Raw genomic sequence first — 19,291 nt, 5'->3', positions numbered from 1 at the left:
CCTGCAGCCTCCACCCTCCACCAGAATTTCCCCTACTGCAATTCAGTGACAGTATGTGTGACAGGCTAGAATGCGAGCATCTTATCAAAGAAAAGTGGTCATATTAAATTCAGTATACTTCTTATTTCAACACCTCAAAATGAAATGGATTTTCCCCACGGCTACTTACTTCATGAGTGACTATTGATCTCAATGTAAAAAATGTAATCCTGCATATTTTTAATCAGTAATTTCAAAGCAAAGTACAACCTCAAAGCACTGCTCATCACCTAGCCCTCCCTCCTTTAAATTACAGCTGAAAGTCAAAAGTTTACCTCATTAAATATTGTTCTGAAATATAATTGTACCTTGGTTGTTGAAATTGTTCTGACAACAGATGCCAGTTCTTCTGTATTGTTGAAGTCTACAGTCCATACGTGTGGCTTCCCAACGAAATACTCAGTGTACGGGTGCTGTGATGAAACCTTGAACGAAGGGAAACATTAGAGTCAGCAAATTTTGGCCCATAAAATTGCTTTCAAAAATAACGGCGAGGCTAATAGCACTCGCTATTATTTATGTGCAAATGCCACAGCAACTTCAGGCGAGGGCAAATGTGCGATTAAACGCGGAAATCGAAAAGTAGCTGTTGAAAATGTGCTGCTCCGCCGTTAGCTGTGCGAAAATGGCATCTCGCTGGCTGGCTCTCCATTCAAATGCATTGAGCAGCGTGAAGTTCCTGTACTTGCGCAGTCGATACCAAGTAAACTCGCCACAGAAAGTTAAGCCAAGTACCCTTTTAATTATGTGATAAGTGTTAATTACTGCCAGTCAACCTCCCTGGCACTGAAAATTAACTATTACAAGAGTGGAGTCTCATTCCTTCAGGTTTGCATTATTGTTGGAGAGTTAAAAAAAAAGACAATATCTGTCTCTTTTTTCTCTCTCACTTAATCCAGTCTTTCTTTCTATCTCTTTATTTCTCTCTCTCTATCTGATGTGGCATTCAATTCACCCACTCTAAATTACACTTCCTTCTTAGTATTTGCGCTGTTAATTTTAGAATCCTTTAACCCGATTGGTTAAGGAGATACACAGCTGCTTGTCCTCCTCACTCAGATCCCAGATGCCCTGTAGAGGGCGCTGCGCCGTTTCCATCTCCCACCCCCAGCAAATTGCAGAGCAAAATATCATTGACATTAAACGGGCAAAGGCAAGTCTAACTAACAGCGGATGCCGTTCGTTGGCCTGCCACAGCAGTTTTTGGGCTATTATTTTTTCTGGGCACACCATGGTACAATTGAAACGTTCATGCATTCAATCAGGGTACGACATTAGAGATCTGATTGGTTCGATGTTATTTATTCAAACTCAGTTGGGCAGAGTCAGCCTATTGGACCAGGATCTCATGGGATTCTCTAACACATGAATAAGTGTCGACCAAACACCCTCCTCCAGTTTAGGTATTGTTGGGATAAGAGTTAAACAAGGGCAGACGTCGATGACGAAGTCCAACACTGCCTTCAGTGTGCCAGTGAAGCCTTCGGTTACCTGAGGAAGCGAGTGTTTGAAGACCAGGACCTCAACCCCAGCACCAAGCTCATGGTCTACAGAGCAGTAGTGATACCTGCCCTCCTGTATGCTTCAGAGACATGGACCATGTACAGCAGGCACCTCAAAGCACTGGAGAGGTACCACCAACGCTGCCTCCGCAAGATCCTGCAAATCCATTGGCAGGATAGGCGCACCAACGTCAGTGTTCTCGCTCAGGCCAACATCCCCAGCATAGAAGCTTTGACCACGCTCGATCAGCTCCGATGGATGGGCCACATTGTCCACATACCCTATACGAGACTCCCAAAGCAAGCGCTTTACTCGGAGCTCCGACACGGCAAGAGAGCCCCAGGTGGGCAGAGGAAATGCTTCAAGGACACCCTCAAAGCCTCCTTGAAAAAGTGCAACAACCCCACCGACACCTGGCTCAAGACTGCTCAAAGTGGAGGAGAAGCATCCGGGAAGGCGCCAAACACCTCGAGTCTCTTCACCGGGAGCAAGCGGAAGCCAAGCCCAAACAGCGGAAGGAGCACACGTCAGCCCAAGCACCCCACCCACCCGCCCCTTCAACCACCGTCTGCCCCACCTGCGACAGAGACTTTAGGTCCTGCATTGGACTCATCAGTCACCTGAGAACTCATTTTTAGTGTGGAAGCAAGTCATCCTCAGTTCCGAGGGACTGCCTAAGAAGAAGAAGAAGAGAAGAAGAAGAATTAAACAGTTGTTCAATACCCTGAATGCAGGAGGCCCTTGACCCCCACCACCAGGCACCAGCCTCAATCACTGAGGTGTGTAGCTTCTCCTCTGCAAGATCTGCATGATCAGTGCAATGCCAAATACAGAATACTGTTAGCACTCTGCAGACATTCTGAAAAGTACACTGAAAGCATCAGAAGTACAGCTTTAATAAGTCAAAGGTGAACTCTTTAATTACACAGGACAATCTGTTTTATCATTCGTGTTCGGAAGGGTTCCTTGGACTACATAGCAGCTGTGTCTTGAGACCATAGCCATTGTTGGCCAACATAGAGTTTTTTTCGCCTGTCATTTTAATTCACTGCTCCATTCCCCCTCGGACCTCACCGTCCTTGGCCTCTTGCATTGTTCCACGGAAGCTCAATGTAAACTCGAGGAACAGCACCTCATCTTCCGATTAGGCACTTTGCAGCCTTCCGGACTCAATATTGAGTTCAACAATTTCAGATCATAACCTCGGCCCCTATTACATTTTTACTTATATTTGTTTTCCACCCCTTTGTTTTGAGTTTTACCTTCCCCCTCCCTTTCCTTTTTTCCTCTCTCCCACATGGCAGCTGTCTCTCATCCTGCCAGTACACTTCACACCTAATCTGAGCCATCTTTTGTCTCCACTGTCCTATCACCATCACGTCTGGTTTTGAATACCTCTTAATGTCTATTCACTTCTTTTGTTCTCTCCCAGCCCTGCCTTCGATTTATTTCATTTCCTTTCCAGTTTTGAAAAAGGGTTCACCCGAAACGTCGACTATAATTTCTCTCCACGGATGTTGCCTGGCCTGCTGAGTTTTTCCAGCATTTTCTGTTGTTATTTCGGATTTCCAGCATCCGCAGTATTTTGCTATCGTAATAGAGTTTTTTTTTCTCTGGCACAGATATTTGTGTCATTTACATCTAAACTGAAAGTGTCATGTGTAGAAGCAGAGTAATCGCACCAGCAAATATGATTTCATGTTTGATCAAACATCACTCGGATATTCACACAACATAGATGTGCTACACTTTCTGATTTAAGGAATTTCGTAATGAATAGGAACACCATCACCACAAGGACTGCAATAGTTCAAGAAGAGCCACTGCCATTTCCTATGGGCAACTAGGGATGGGCAATAAATGCAGCCTTGCTAGCATCACGCACATCCCGAGAACAAATTAAAAGAAGAACACAGGACAGTAATAACAGGAAAATTGGCCTAATAATCTTTCCTCTTTAGTTTTCCTGTGCAATCAGTTGAATCTGGAGCGTATTAAGTGACACAATAGTTATGGCCTGTTTTTGGGCGTGTAACTAATGGGGTGCACAGGGCGTGTGCTCTAAACGGAAGGCCCGAGACGTACCTGAAATTGGGCTTTGAGTCTCATTTGCTTAATTTCGGTGAGGTGCTGATGCCTGTCACGCCTCTACATACAGCTCGCCCATTTTGCCTGCACAAATGTTGGCCAGATTGTCTCGCTGGCAGTGGGTCGAAAGTAATTACAGAATGGGGAGGAGGCAGTGGCAACAGGGTGATGGGTGATCGCAAATACTGTGGTGTTAGGGAGCCACTCCTACTCCTCTTGGCTCCACAGCAATGGAATTAAAAAAAAAAAAGCTTTTCATTGGCTGCCGCTTCTTAGGCCGCAGTGGCCGCTGAAGAATTTTGGGCCAGGCAGGCCTGATGCCTGCTCCAATCATCGCAGACCAATTTTTGTAAGGGCCCCTCCTTTACATATATAAGGGATCGAACGCCTGTTTTAGGTGGCTGCAAGGGAAGCCTGGAAAATTCAGGTCACACTACAGCAACTTGCATTTATAGATGCCATTCAGGCATCCTTGGGTACAGGATGTTGGTCCTTGAAATTCGGCCTCATTGTGCCCATTTTACACTCATAAAATGGGTGCCACGAGGGCCAATCTCTATCCCAATATGTGATTATAAATGTTTTTATCACTGGTTCAAAAACCATAACTTTTATTTGTCTTCTGATCAGTGATGCTGGGGCTGAGTGCAGGCAAGGTAATTGGTCCACATGGTGGCCTGTCAATCATCCAAAACAGAACTCCATTTGTTTTCTGCATTGACTACAAAGAAGGTGGCATTGAGCGAAAAAGTCTTAAGTTGTCCCATCAAGAAAGGATTCTGATCTCTGATGGGAGATGAGTGGGTCCAGATGGCATTGCTTTTATATTTTGCTACATAAATGCAAAAATGGCATAAAATTAGAAACTTGCCAGTGTATCTGTGGTCATCCCTACACAGTGCCCTGGAGGGAACATGAAAGGGATGCTGCATTGGAAGTTATGCAAATTACAATTTACATATTCTTACAGCAGTGCTTCCAATTTCCTTGTACCACTTAATCATTTTTTTGTATTTGGTACCACAGTTCCTAAGTTTGTTTATGCACTAGTACTAGAGCCAGTGCTAAAAGCAAATCAGAAATCAAGGTCATAGTTATTGCAAGGAATCTATCGTGTAAACTCCTTCAGCCCCACAACCCCCCAAGATATCTGCGCTCCTCTAATTCTGCCCTCTTGAGCATCCCTGATTATAATCGTTCAACCTTTGGTGGCCGTGCCTTCTGTTGCCTAGGCCCCAAGCTCTGGAATTCCCTGCCTAAACCTCTCTACCTCGCTACCTCTCTTTCCTCCTTTAAGACGCTCCTTAAAACCTACCTCTTTCACCAAGCTTTTGGTCACCTGCCCTAATTTCTCCTTATGTGGCTCGGTGTCAAATTTTTGTCTTTTAATACTCCTGTGAAGTGCCTTGGGACATTTTACTGCGTTAAAGGGGCTATATAAATACACGTTGTTGTGCCAACTGACTTGTTATTGTTCAGATCCACTCAGCAATGAACATTTTCACTGCCTCTGGGCCTTTTTATGCAGAATTGCAGTAGCTGTGCTCAGGGAAAGCACACCACATGCAGTAAGTTTGGAAATTCGCGAGATGTCATCAAATCACTTGCCTTACTCACGCTCTCCACTGTCAAAAGCAAATTGCCTGTTAATAATCCCTTTTATTAACAATGCATCATATTTGCACTGCAGATTTAAGAAAAAGTATAATAGTATGCCAAGATATTCTTATATTTTGACTTATAAAATTTCTGTATCTGATGCAGTATATTTTATATTATTGGGCAACTACAAGGTTTATTCACTGAGCCTTTCTTATAGTCAGATGCTGCCTATGGCACAGTTTCCTGATTTATGGGGTGTAGCAATACTGGAGCTTCCTTATTTCAGACTGGTGAGACACTAACAGCTGAAACACTCTTTATGCAGAGTATTTCTACTATAAGCTAAATGATAACAGAGACACAATGCTTCATAAGCTATATAACGAGAGAGATAGAATGCCTCATACAGGACTATCTAATCTTTCACAATAAGAAAAGAAGCACCTGATTGTATGTGACACAGGTGTCACTTTATCGTACACAATGTCTGATCTTATTAATTGTAGTATCACCGAGATACATTATCATGCATAAAATCTGATCTATTGCTACATGGTAAAATAATGCATCATGAATATTGCTGTTTTATTTGTGTAAAACTAGTGGATTAGGTTCATTAAACTGAAGGAATATACCTTGTTATGTCCTCTCAATTATTATCTTACATCTTTCTGCTTCAGCAAAGCAATTAACAACTTTCATTTTTGATTTCAACCACAGTATCCATGTCACTCTGCAAGGTTGTAAATTCAGAATTAAACTACCGTGGCATATTGTTCTCTGTCCATTGAGGAGTGCTGCACTGTAGGAATGGCTAGATTCCTAACTAAAGGACTGAGGTCGAGTCAGTCTATCAAACAAACGATGTTTAATACTAATCAACAGAGTTTAAAATGAAAACACAGGAGAACTACATTACAGGTCTGTACTCTTTTCTGGCTCCACGAGAACTGGCTAGGGCGGCTCCCCAGCCTGACGTCATGACATCATCATGTTTTCCCGCCGCTGGAGGATCACGTGATCAACGTGATGACGTCATCGCGTTTGGTCTCATTCTTAAAGGGACCGCGCTATGTACATGCAATGATATGAACAAAGATACAGATTCATTCTGTAGCTAATAATTTGTTAAAGATAATTATGTACATTAGATCAGAGTCCCCGTGGTGGCTCCGCCACAGCACTCCTATTTTTGCAGGCATTTTCACATTAACTATTGAAATGGGGATGATTTTCCCCCCAAACCCACCATTTCTTTGGAGTTTTTAAAACAATGTTAACTGGCAGATAAAGATAAAACAGTGAGAGAGAAAATGTGCTGTGAAGTGTATTGTGGAACATGTAGGGAGCACATTTACTGGCCAGCTGGAGTTGGCAGCTATTTTGCTGCCGTGCATGCCACCGAGGTTTGCTGGCAGTCCATTTGAGGGAGGAATATAAACAAGAGAAACAACAGGGAAAGACAAACAGGTTGTGAAGGATTAGAAGAAAAACAAGAGGGAGAACCAAAGGGAAATGGAAGTTGATATGAGAGGAGGTAAGAAAAGTACAACAGCAAGGAAAGTAGCACACAAAAAGAGACAGGAAAAAAGCAACTGGTCCATTCAGACGCGATGCAGCCTACATCCACCATCAACCCACCCTCCCCTCTCCCCGTCACGCTATAAGGCCGATTTAGCAGCCAATTTTCTTTTGGCAGGGTGTAAAATAGGTTGTCAATTCGCTATCACCCGATTTGCACTACTGTTCAAAACCAATTTCACCCCCAGTATTTCTTAAATCACAATAACTACAAGTTAACTTTAATTATTTTGAAAGAAAGCCAGGAGAATCTGCAGCTCTGTGATTGTGAGATTCACTGACACAGAATCCCGGTTTATACACTGTAAGCCTCTTTGAGGTGACTGCAGAGTAATGCAGACTATAAAAACAAATCGGTTCCCGCAGCTGCTGGCTGCAAGGACTGCTATCAGGGTATTTCTGTGCTGCAACCATAACTAAATGACTTAGCTAACTAACAGTAGAGCCTCCCATCAATCATCGAAAGCTAGTGTAGATAACATAATATATTTATGGTAACCCAAATATGCCACAATTAATGGATCTGCTTTTTTTTATTCATTCACAGGATGTGGGCATCGCTGGCAAGGCCAGCATTTATTGCCCATCCCTTATTGCCCTTAAGAAGGTGCTGGTGATCGGCCTTATACAACTAAGGGGCTTGCTAGGCCATTTTAGAGCGCAGTTAAGAGTCAACCACATTGCTGTGGGTCGGCAGTCACATATCGGCCAGACCGGGTAAGGATGAAGACTTCCTTCCCTAAAGGACATTAGTGAACAATATGGGTTTTTACGACACTCCGGTAGTGTCATGGTCACCATTACTGGTACTAAGTTTTTATTCCAGGTGTAATTGTGTGCAGTTTTGGTCGCCCTATTTGAAGAAGGATGTTCTTGCCATGGAGGGAGTGCAGCGAAGATTCACCAGACTGATACCTGGGATGGCAGGAATGACGTATGAGGAGAGATTGGGTCAATTGGGCTTATACTCGCTGGAGTTTAGAAGAATGAGAGGGGATCTCATTGAAACTTATAAAATTCTAACAGGACTAGACAGACTAGATGCAGGAAGGATGTTCCCGATGACGGGGGAGTCCAGAACCAGGGGTCACAGTCTAAGGATAAGGGGTAAGCCATTTAGGACAGAGATGAGGAGGAATTTCTTCACCCAGAGAGTGGCGAACCTGTGGAATTCTCTACCACAGAAGGCAGTTGAGGCCAATTCATTAAATATATTCAAGAAGGAGTTAGATATATTTCTTAAGGCTAAAGGGATCAAGGGATATGGGGAGAAGGCAGGGACAGGGTACTGAATTTGGATGATCAGCCATGATCTCATTGAATGGCGGAGCAGGCTCGAGGGGCCGAATGGCCTACTCCTGCTCCTATCTTCTATGTTTCTATGTAATAAAATGTGATTGAAACAAGACTACAAATACAGACTACCATAATTTTAATACTGGTTAACTGAAGCCGCAATCATCCTTGTGGTAAGTGATTTTAAAGCAGTCAACACGACCAACATTAATTAGAGTATATGGCCAGGAAAACATTAGAAAATGAGCCTGACACTGGCATTATCATTTATACGCATGCATACCTTTTCCTGAAATGAACAAAGACCGCAATTTCATAACCTGAACTAGGAGAGTGAACCACAGCTCACCACCAGTGAAGCGGCCTTTAGACAAGAAAAGCATCAGCTTTTGAGGTGATGAGCATTCAAGCAACATTTTAAATCTGTGATTATAAAACTGCACACAAACCTTGTTATTGTTTTAGCCTATTTTCTACTTAAAGAAACCACAGCCGGGCTAGTATTTCCTTGAAGTGAGTTACGCTGCTTTAAACGAAGTTCCCTGTAGAGAAATTTACACACAGGTTTCCTGGGCCTGCTCATTTGCATTGACATAAAACCTGTGTAAAACGGGAGTAAGTAGCTGAACTGCGCGGAAACTCATCTGCATTCTTTAAAAACACTGCCCAGCCTGTACACTTCAGCAGCAGGCTGGGGCCAACCAGCTAAGAAAAGAATAGTTTTGCTTTGTACTATCATACCTTTTGTCATTTAATCACTCCTGCCTTCCACCCTATCACAGACCTTCCCTTTTGTTCTTTCTCCACCCCCCATCTTTCCCTGTCCCTGCACTTGCTTAAAATCTGTTACATCTCTAACTTTTTCCAGTTCTGACGAAAGGTCATCGACCTGAAACGTTAACTCTGTTTCTCTTTCCACAGATGCTGCCTGGCCTGCTGAGTATTTCCAGCATTTTCTATTTTTATGTAAGAAAAGAACAGCCCTTGGCTCTCTCACTTCACCCTCATAACTTCACTGCATGCTTCGCAATATTTTGAACATACATTTGGGGAATTATGACAACATCAGCATCAACAAGGCAGCAGGCCATTGGCACCAAGTCAGAGAAGAATGGAGAACTTCACTCATTCAGACCTCTAAGCCCTCTTGGAGGGGATTGAAGGCAGGAGGAAGGGACTTGTTTGTGGGTGCCACCAAGCCACCCAGAAATATCACTCATACCACCTGAAGGGAGCAGGGCACTGTAGAGATTAGCTTTTCTCTGGTCTTTCGAATAATCAGGATCGACTGCAACCAATATGGTGGGTATATTTTGTTCAATCAGAGGTTAAGGCGGAATATAACACATTAGTTATACAGTAAAAACATACGACCGTGACAAGTAGCGAGTACCGGTCCCGATCGGCCAGACGGCCGGCGTGCACGAACACCTCTCCTTCTCGTCTCGTGTGTCTCTCTCTTTCCTTCTTGAACTGCCCAAGAGTTTTAGACCAAAGTCAGCGCGTATCCACTCTTGGGAGCTCTCCATTCCAACGTCAGCATCAGGGGCTTTTCAGGTCTTTCTTTAATACTCTTTTTAGGGGTGGACCTGTGGTAGAATATGCTGAGGAGTTTTCCCCTCATCTCATCTGGCCCTGTCCTCCCAAGTTTGGAGTCAGACATACCATTCTCCACCTTCAAATTGTTCGTCGCTGCTTGTTATCAGTTATTTATGTTCAAAGCTGTTCATGCAACTTAGCTGCGCAAACTAACTATTTCATTCCATTATCAGACCATGGAATGAATGATTAAATTCCCAAAGATACCCTCTATTCTATTCTCACACACTGGTTAACTTATGCATCTTAGCAAGCGGTTTTGTTCAACAGAGTCAAAATCCTAACTTAGCATTATAATATGGTTATTAGCGGTAATGGAAGAAACATAGACATTGGGCCTTGGTTGGCCAAATTAAAGATACACTCAGCAGCCTTCCTAGCACACAAACAGCAGACAGCTAGCCTGGGAAGCAAGGTCATATGTGACTGCCACTGTGTGGAATGTTATATCTGCAGGGAATCAAAAACATAGGCAAATTTTAAGCATCTGTCCAGCTACTCTAATACTAGTCTGAAGACACTTTTATCTCTAGCTCTAATACAATCATCTAAATACAGTATTATTCGCATCACAATTTCATTTGTGTAACCACATACATTTTAGGTACCCCTAATTTCCAACACACTGGCGCACAGGGCCAACCCCCTCACCCCCAGGGATGCAGAACAGTGCTGCAAAAGGTTCCACGTTTGCAGCTGGGCAGGCAAGGTAACACATTACACACCTCTGCCTTTCCGTCCTTGCCCAACCTGGGCACAAGTGCATTCTTCACCCTCTTACAGCAACACTCGCACAACTCAAACTTCACAATGCCCTCTGGTTAACGGGGGGCTTTAACTCATGCATGATTCCTACCCTCACATATTTACATGCACAGCCCTAAAACCTATTTCCATTTTAACAGCCTCGTAGCCCCACATCTCTTACTTCAGTTCTCCCACCCCACATCTCTTACTTCAGCTCTCCCACCCCACATCTCTTACTTCAGCTCTCCCACCCCACGAAAACCCCTCCTTAAACTGCCAGCTTTACCCTAATTTATTCCATCTCTTGCAGGACAAATTAGCACATCAGGCAGGTTACTGGAGGAGACTTCCCCAACCTTAAATACGTTTGTGGAGAAGGCCATGGAGCCCGTGGGGAGGCACTCAGCTCTTGCCTTGAGAGATGGTGAGGGCAGTAACGTCTTGGCAATGCCAGGTTATTGACTAAGCACCTACACGTTCGCCTGGCATCACTGAAGCACCACACATCCACCCCCTTCCCTTTTGCCTTAATCCCAAGTGGGTAATGCTTATCCATTATTAAGCCCTGATGCTCTTCTGCAAATGGCAATTGATGCTAGATCAATTGTTAATTTTAAATCTGAGACTGATATTTTTGTTAACCAAAGGTATTAAGGGATATGGGCCGGTCGGGTATATGGAGTTAGGTCGCAGATCAGCCATGATCTCACTGAGTGGTGGAACAGGCTCAAGGGGCTAAGTGGTTAACTCCTGTTCCTATGTTATCCTAGCCCACCCAGCCGGGATGGGCGGGTTTAGGTCGGATTCTCGTTTTACACCCTGTCTGATTGAAGCCAATGGAGTGTAATGCAGGTGTCTGACCCAAATCTGCCCCATACCAGCTGGGCGGGTTATGTTAAAATTGGGGTTTTGGATTCTATCCTCCTTTCCTGCAGATCCACCACAGAAATGGGAAGCACATGAAAAGGAAGATGATGATGGTGAAGAGGATGATTAGGAAAAACCCCCCCAGGAGTGGTAGTTGCATGATTCTTCCCTCTCTCAGGACAGCAGCAAATGCCAGACCTCACAGCACTACGCCAGTGGAATGGGGGAAGTGACATCAAGCTGCCTAGGAGCATGCTGACATGAGACAAGGGCCACCTCAGTCCCACGACCCTTCTGCACAGCATGAGGAGCCAACCACCTCCTGCAATCCTGACCCGCAGTTGGCACTTAGAAGGAATACTGGACTAGGTGGTAGAAAGACATGTGTAGGCGCCCAGGGGAAGCACAGTGTAAGGAAAGAGTAGGGTGATTGTCTGCATTTTGCAATTTTTGTATTAAAATAGACTGCACTGACATGGGTCTTTGATATTCATGAAGGCTAGTCAGACAGGAAAGTGTGCATTTATTTGGTGCTGACTTATTTACTCAGGTAATGATACTGTCACGGTCATGTAGGGGAAAAGAGGACTGATGTGTTGTCATGTCATAGGAGGGGTAGTAGTTTGAGGGAATGTCTTTTTACTTGCAAGTGGGGGAGAAGGAGGTCAGGCTGTAGTGTCAAAGGTGGACTGTGTTACACAGAAGAGAAGATTTCAGAGATGATCAGCGATGATCCCTTGCATTAGTCTCTGAGTGCTGGTCAAAATGATAATCTGTCCCATGTAGTTCTGGTTCCAACTGAGCAAGGGCCTCCCCATCAGTCCCGTCAAAGTACAGCCCTTCCTGAAGTGTGAAGTTGTAAAAGGCACAGCAAGCTATAACTATTCTTGATACCTGATCTGGGACATTATAGTAATCTGGGATGTTATGATTAAGGTTATCCACCAGGTGGTGCTGTAGCTGGTACTGCTGTTAGTTAAGGTCAGGAAGCTGGAATGTAAGGATGCAGGCCTGTATGTTTGCTACGCAGTTGTTAATAACATAGAAACATAGAAGATAGGAGCAGGAGTAGGCCATTTGGCCCCTCAAGCCTGCTCCGCCTTTCGATGAGATCATGGCTGATCATCCAAATTCAGTACCCCGTACCTGCCTTCTCCCCATATCCCTTGATACCTTTAGCTCTAAGAAATATATCTAACTCCTTCTTGAATATATTTAAAGATTTGGCCTCAACCGCCTTCTGTGGTAGAGAATTCCACAGGTTCACCACTCTCTGGGTGAAGAAATTCTTCCTCATCTCTGTCCTAAATGGCTTACCCCTTATCCTTAGACTATGACCCCTGGTTCTGGACTCTCCGACCATCGGGAACATTCTACCTGCATCTAGTTTGTCCAGACCTGTCAGAATTTTATACGTTTTGATGAGATCCCCTCTCATTCTTCTAAACTCCAGCGAGTATAATCCCAATCGACCCAGTCTCTCCTCATATGTCATTCCTGCCATCCCAGGGATCAGCCTTGTGAATCTTCGCTGAACTCCTTCCATGGCAAGAACATCCTTCCTCAGATAAGGCGACCAAAACTGCACACAGTACTCAAGGTGTGGTCTCACCAAGGCCCTGTACAACTGCAGCAGGACATCCTTGCTCCTGTACTCAAACCCTTTCGCTATAAAGGCCAACATACCATTTGCCTTCTTCACCGCCTGCTGCACCTGCATGCCTACCTTCAGTGACTGGTGCACAAGGACACCCAGGTCTCGTTGCACTTCCCCTTTTCCCAATCTATTGCCATTCACATAATAGTCTGCCTTTCTGTTTTTCTCACCAAAGTGGATAACCTCGCATTTATCCACGTTATATTGCATCTGCCACGCTTCTGCCCATTCACCCAACCTGTCCAAATCATCCTGGAGTTTCTCGGTATGCTCCTCGCAGTACACACGCCCACCCAGTTTTGTGTCGTCTGCAAACTTGGAGATATTACATCTAGTTCCCTTATCTAGATCATTAATGTATATTGTGAATAGCTGGGGTCCAAGGACCGATCCCTGCGGTACCCCACTAGTCACTGCCTGCCACTCAGAAAAAGACCCGTTAATTCCTACTCTCTGCTTTCTGTCCGCCAACCAGTTTTCTATCCAAGTCAATACCTTGCCCCCAATCCCATGTGCCTTAACTTTACACGCTAATCTCTTATGCGGGACCTTATCGAAAGCCTTTTGAAAGTCCAAATATACCACATCTACTGGTTCTCCCTTATCTATTTCCCAGTTACATCCTCAAAAAATTCCAGTAGATTAGTCAAGCACGATTTACCTTTTGTAAATCCATGTTGACTTTGTCCGATCCTGTCACTGTTTTCCAAGTGCTCAGCTATTACATCCTTTATAATGGACTCTAGCATTTTCCCCACTACTGATGTCAGGCTTACCGGTCTGTAATTCCCCGCTTTCTCTCTACCACCCTTTTTGAATAGTGGGGTAACATTAGCTACCCTCCAATCCATGGGTACAGTTCCAGATTCCAGCGAATTTTGGAAGATGATCAGCAATGCATCTACTATTTCTAGGGCCACCTCCTTAAGTACCCTAGGATGTAGATTATCAGGCCCTGGGGATTTATCGGCCTTCAATCCCGTCAATTTCCCTAACACCATTTTCCTACAAATACTGATTTCTTTCAGTTCCTCCCTCTCATCAGACCCTATGTTCTCCAACATCTCTGGGAGGTTATTTGTGTCCTCCTTTGTGAAGACAGAACCAAAATATGCATTTAATTGGTCTGCCATTTCTTTGTTCCCCATTACAACTTCCCCTGCTTCTGACTGCAAGGGACCTACACTTGATTTCACTAATCTTATCTCTTCACATATCTATAAAAGCTCTTACAGTCAGTTTTTATGTTCCCTGCAAGCTTACTTTCATATTCTATTTTCCCCTTCTTAATTAATCCCTTTGTCCTCCTTTGTTGAATCCTAAACTGCTCCCAATCCTCAGGGTTACCGCTTTTTCTGGCCAATTTATATGCCCTCTCCTTGGACCTTATGCTATCCCTAATTTCCCTTGTTAGCCACGGTTGAGTCAGCCTTTTTGTTTTATTCTTATCCCAAACTGGGATGAACAACGTCTGTAGTTCATCCATGCGGTCTTTGAATGTTTGCCATTGCCTATCCACCGTCAACCCTTTGAGTGACATTCCCCAATCAATCCTACCCAATTCGCGCCTCATACCATCGTAGTTTCCTTTATTTAAATTCAGGACCCTAGTCTCCGAGTCAACTACTTCACTCTCCATCCTGATGAAGAATTCTATCCTATTATGATTGCTCTGACCCAAGGGGCCTCGTACAACAAGATTGCTAATTAATCCTCTCTCATTACATAATACCCAGTCTAAGATGGCCTGATCTCTGGTTGGTTCCTCGACATATTGTTCCAGAAAACCATCCCGTAAACATTCTAGGAATTCCTCCTCCACAGTATTTTTACTAATTTGGTTAGCCCAATCTATATGTAAATTAAAGTCACCCATGATGACTGCTGTGCCCTTACTGCATGCTTCTCTAATTTCTCTTTTAATACCATCCCCAACCTCCGTATTACTGTTTGGAGGTCTATATACCACTCCCACTAACGTTTTCTGCCCCTTGGTATTTCTCAGTTCTACTCATACAGATTTCACATCATCAGAGTTAATATCCTTCCTTTCAATTGTGTTAATCCCCTCCTTAACCAGCAATGCTACCCCACCTCCCTTTCTTTTTTGCCTATCCTTCCTAAATATTGAATACCCCTGGATGTTGAGTTCCCAGCCTTGGCCACCCTGGAGCCATGTTTCTGTAATCCCAATCAAATCATATTTGTTTACCTCTATTTGCGCAGCTAATTCATCCACTTTGTTCCAAATGCTCCTCGCATTAAGACACAAAGCCTTCAGGCTTGTTTTTTTAACACTCTCAGACCTATATGAATTATTATTTACTGTGACCATGTTTGATTTAAACCGTTGAGTTCTTTGCCTTCTAATTTAATTTTTCTCCTTCCTGTCTTTTGCTTTTTTCCTTGTTTCCCTTTCCTCTGTCTCCCTGCTCAGGTTCCCAACCCCTTGCCACTTTAGTTTAAACCCTCCCCAACAGCACTAGCAAACACTCCCCCTAGGACATCGGTCCTGGCCCTGCCCAGGTGCAAACCGTCCCGTTTGTACTGGTCCCACCTCTCCCAGAACCGGTTCCAATGTCCAAGGAATTTGAATCCCTCCCCCTTGCACCATTCCTCTAGCCACGTATTCATCTGTAATATCCTTCTATTTCTACTCTGACTAGTACGTGGCACTGGTAGCAATCCTGAGATTACTACCTTTGAGGTCCTATTTTTTAATTTACCTCCTAACTCCCTATATTCTTCTTTTAGGACCTCATCCCGTTTTTTACCTATATCGTTGGTGCCTATGTGCACCACGACAACTGGCTGTTCATGAACTAATGCTACTATCTCGCCTCTTCGAGTTCCTTGTTTCACTACATGGAGTTATCACAGACATACTGCAGTGCCCCTCCCAACCTGTACAGGCAGCAAAAGCTTGGTTTTAACACCCCGCTGTCCTCTCAATGACCAGTCTAGTAGAGGCATGTGCCTCATTGTAGCACTCCTCTGCTGCTGTTTGGGACATTCTTAGTGGAGTTATTAGCCACGGGAGCAGGGGGTATGCTTTGTCATCCATAAATAATCTGTTGATTAGATTCTTTCCGCTGAAGAGGTCAGCAAGGGCCAAAATGATGAAGGAGGAAGGCATCATGGCAACTTCCTGCATAACGGGCGTTGACGTACAGGACCCTTTGATTGTTGTCACATGCAATCTGGACATTGAGGGAGTGGAAGCCCTTCCTATTGATATAGTCAAGCGGGTGTTCTGTGAGTGTTCTCAAAGCAATGGGAATGCCATTGATTGCATCCTAGGCCTTTGGGAAGCAAGAAACTCCATAAAAACGATATGGTTCTATTTCGCGGCCGCCTTGATGTAATGCCAAAGGCCCGCTCTCCATGAAGGGCACAAGTGACCCGGTGAATTCATGCCTCTACTCCTGCCTGGCTGATGTTACATAGATTCCCCGGGGCTGCCTGAAATGACCCTGTGCCATACAGATTGGGGGTGGTGAACGCCTTCACAGCCACTGAGAGAACAGCGTGGGCAGAGAAGCGTAGCTTCCTGCAGCAGGTCAGAGACGCAGTATTGCGTCAATGCTGAATTACATTCTACTTCTGCTCAGTTCCTCAGAAAGTTCCTCGTACGACCCGGGCTGCTGTATGTTTAATGGGGTGTGATAATATCTTGTGGGCCGCATCCTCCTTAAATGGTGCCTGACTCTCCTTAGCTTCATCCTGCATTCCTTCTCCTCCTCCTCTATGATAATGGCAAACAATGTTATATGCCCATGGGGAATGCCATACCTACGCCTGAGAAACCCTGACTACAGCAGGGGGAGGGGTCTGAAAATATGCCAGTTGGCTGACACTGTTAGAAGCAAGTGCAGGTACTTGTAGACTAGAAATACAAAAAAAAAGCGTTTTCCCAGCTGTAGAAATCAGTGTTTAAACTCTCCAGATTCTTAACTTCAAAAACTCCTCACTTCCACCTTGGTCAGCTGATCCTGGAAGCTGCTGGCCCTTATGTATCTTGGTCTAAGTTATCCAGATTGCATTAGCAGTGCAAGCACAGGAAACTCACAGCTGGCCCTCACTCCGACATATGCTAATGAGATCAGTGGACACTTGGCATGTGGATCACGGAAGGCTCACCAAGTGCAGGAGAACCTGAGGGAAGCGTTTTAATGGTGCAAAATGGGCTGAAACATCTTCCACCTAATTTTCTTGCACGGTTTATACATTGTGAATGCGCTGAAAACACCGAGGAGATTTCCCCCCCCCCCCCGCCGAGAATTTAATCACTAGCAAAAGAGGCTTGAAATGTACATCAGCTCGACGTATTAAACGATACAGAACAGCATAAAGTCATGTGAAACTGTGCAAGTGTCTTTAGACTGTATGAGAAACGTTGATTCAATTCCATTCAAACAATGAATAGCTGGAAAGTGAATATAAACTTAAAAACCTAAAGGGCTATGTCATGGGATGTAGCATATGAATGCTTACTGTGCCGATTTGAAATTCTTTGCCATTTTAGTACAGGTGTAACCTGGATAAAATAAGTGGGTTAATACTTCGACTAAGATAATGGAGACTGTGATTGGAGACAATGACATTAACTGTTCGTACGCCAGTATCTCATGCTGTAATTGCATGGCCAAAGCATTTCAAATTTACACCCATTCTATCAGCTTTCTGTTGTGTTGAAGATGATGGAAGATATATTCAAAATGTAATAGTTATATTTTTAGCGCTAGGGACTTTTCTTTACTACCTACAACACTGAACAATATTTTTTTATTTTAGGAATTTCTTTGACAAGTATTACTTCTGTGACATGCACGCCTTTGAGAATACCATTCATTTGAATGCTCAGACTTGCCTCTCTTGATGTGGGTTTTCCTCTGAAGAACTCATTGTTTTTTGAGTTGTGAGGGGGATTGAATCGGGGCTGCAAGAAAATACACCCATTGGCAATGGCTTCCAGAGGGGCAGGTCCTTCGTATGGGAACCCCAATCCGATGAAGAGCTAGAGAATAAAATCAGAGCAAAAGATAAAAATAGTTAGGAATGCAAGGCTGATATGACAATGTTCAAGCAGGAAGATGCCAAAGACAGAATGTGCCCAGTTTCGGGCGGACAACGGACAATTGCGGGTGAGGCCCGAGAGTTAAAATAACCCAAGTCTCAGGTTTGCCTCAACCCTCGGCCGCCCTATTTCTGCTCTGGGTTGAAATTGGGCTTTAAACGTCTATCAGAAATGGACTGATACTTCAGGCACACATCCTACCACTACCAGGTTCTATATTAAATTTTGTACCAAGGCTTTCAATGATTTGAGCACCAATTGTGACTCCATAGCCTGGAAATGATTCTTGGTATGAACATTTAACACATTCCTGTCAAATTCCTCTATCCACTTATTTTAATGGAGTCACTAACACATTTATTTTAAACAGGTGAACGCTGTATGATATTATCGTACAAACACATTGAGGGGGGAAATTTTCTTTCAAGGCGGGGTTGCTGCCGGAGGTGGGTCAGGATGAAGCTTCTGCCTACCAGTTCGACCCGGCCATGACTCCAACTCATTTTCCTGCGTCAATCACATATGCAGGATGGGCTCCTGGTGTTCCCTCTGTGCTGCTGTGTGTGGAAAAATCCTGTGGTTGCAGCCGGGCACTTGATGTAGCACCTCACGTGGGTGGAGCAAGATATAAAGGGGAGAGAAAATGTGCCTGCCAATATTTTTAATTAAGCTCTGAATGTACCTGCCTATTGGTTGAAAAGCAAAACAGTTAGAGGAGTTAGGAGATATCATGTTCCTTTCCTCCATTACAATGATTCCTTTTGCCACCACAGTCTCCTTGCCACCTCCTCCTTTCCTACCTTCAAGCAGTTAGGAAGGCAAATGGTATGTTGGCCTTCATTGCAAGAGGATTTGCGTACAGGAGCAAGGATGTCTTACTACAGTTATACAGGGCCTTGGTGAGATCACACCTGGAGTACTGTGTGCAGTTTTGGTCTCCTTGCCTAAGAAAGGATATACTTGCCATAGAGGGAGTGCAGCGAAGGTTCACCAGACTGATTCCTGGGATGGCAGGACTGTTGTATGAGGAGAGATTGGGTCGATTAGGCCTGTATTCACTAGAGTTTAGAAGAATGAGAGGGGATCTCATTGAAACGTATAAAATTCTGACAGGGCTAGACAGACTGGATGCAGGGAGGATGTTCCCCCTGGCTGTGGGGGGTCTAGAACGAGGGGTCACAGTCTCAGGATACGGGGTAGGACATTTAGGACTGAGATGAGGAGAAATTTCTTCA

General features: G+C 44.2%; 1 protein-coding gene across 1 annotated transcript in view; it reads right to left on the bottom strand.

Moving 5' to 3' along the window:
- The window catches only part of mgat5b (alpha-1,6-mannosylglycoprotein 6-beta-N-acetylglucosaminyltransferase B), a 1,090,939-nt gene that overhangs the window by 14,629 nt on the left and 1,057,019 nt on the right, over positions 1–19,291 (bottom strand). Inside the window, exons 13-14 of the mRNA XM_085963547.1 lie at positions 17,850–17,996; positions 348–464 (exon numbers count right to left, since the gene is read on the bottom strand). Of these exons, the coding sequence (XP_085819673.1) occupies positions 348–464; positions 17,850–17,996 (264 nt within the window). The remainder of the gene's footprint in view (positions 1–347; positions 465–17,849; positions 17,997–19,291) is intronic.

Source organism: Somniosus microcephalus, chromosome 21 (genome assembly GCF_052327205.1).
Source record: "Somniosus microcephalus isolate GS21.2 chromosome 21, FLI_Smic_1.0, whole genome shotgun sequence".
Classification (NCBI taxonomy): domain Eukaryota; kingdom Metazoa; phylum Chordata; class Chondrichthyes; order Squaliformes; family Somniosidae; genus Somniosus; species Somniosus microcephalus.
This window is presented reverse-complemented; position numbering and strand designations above follow the sequence as displayed.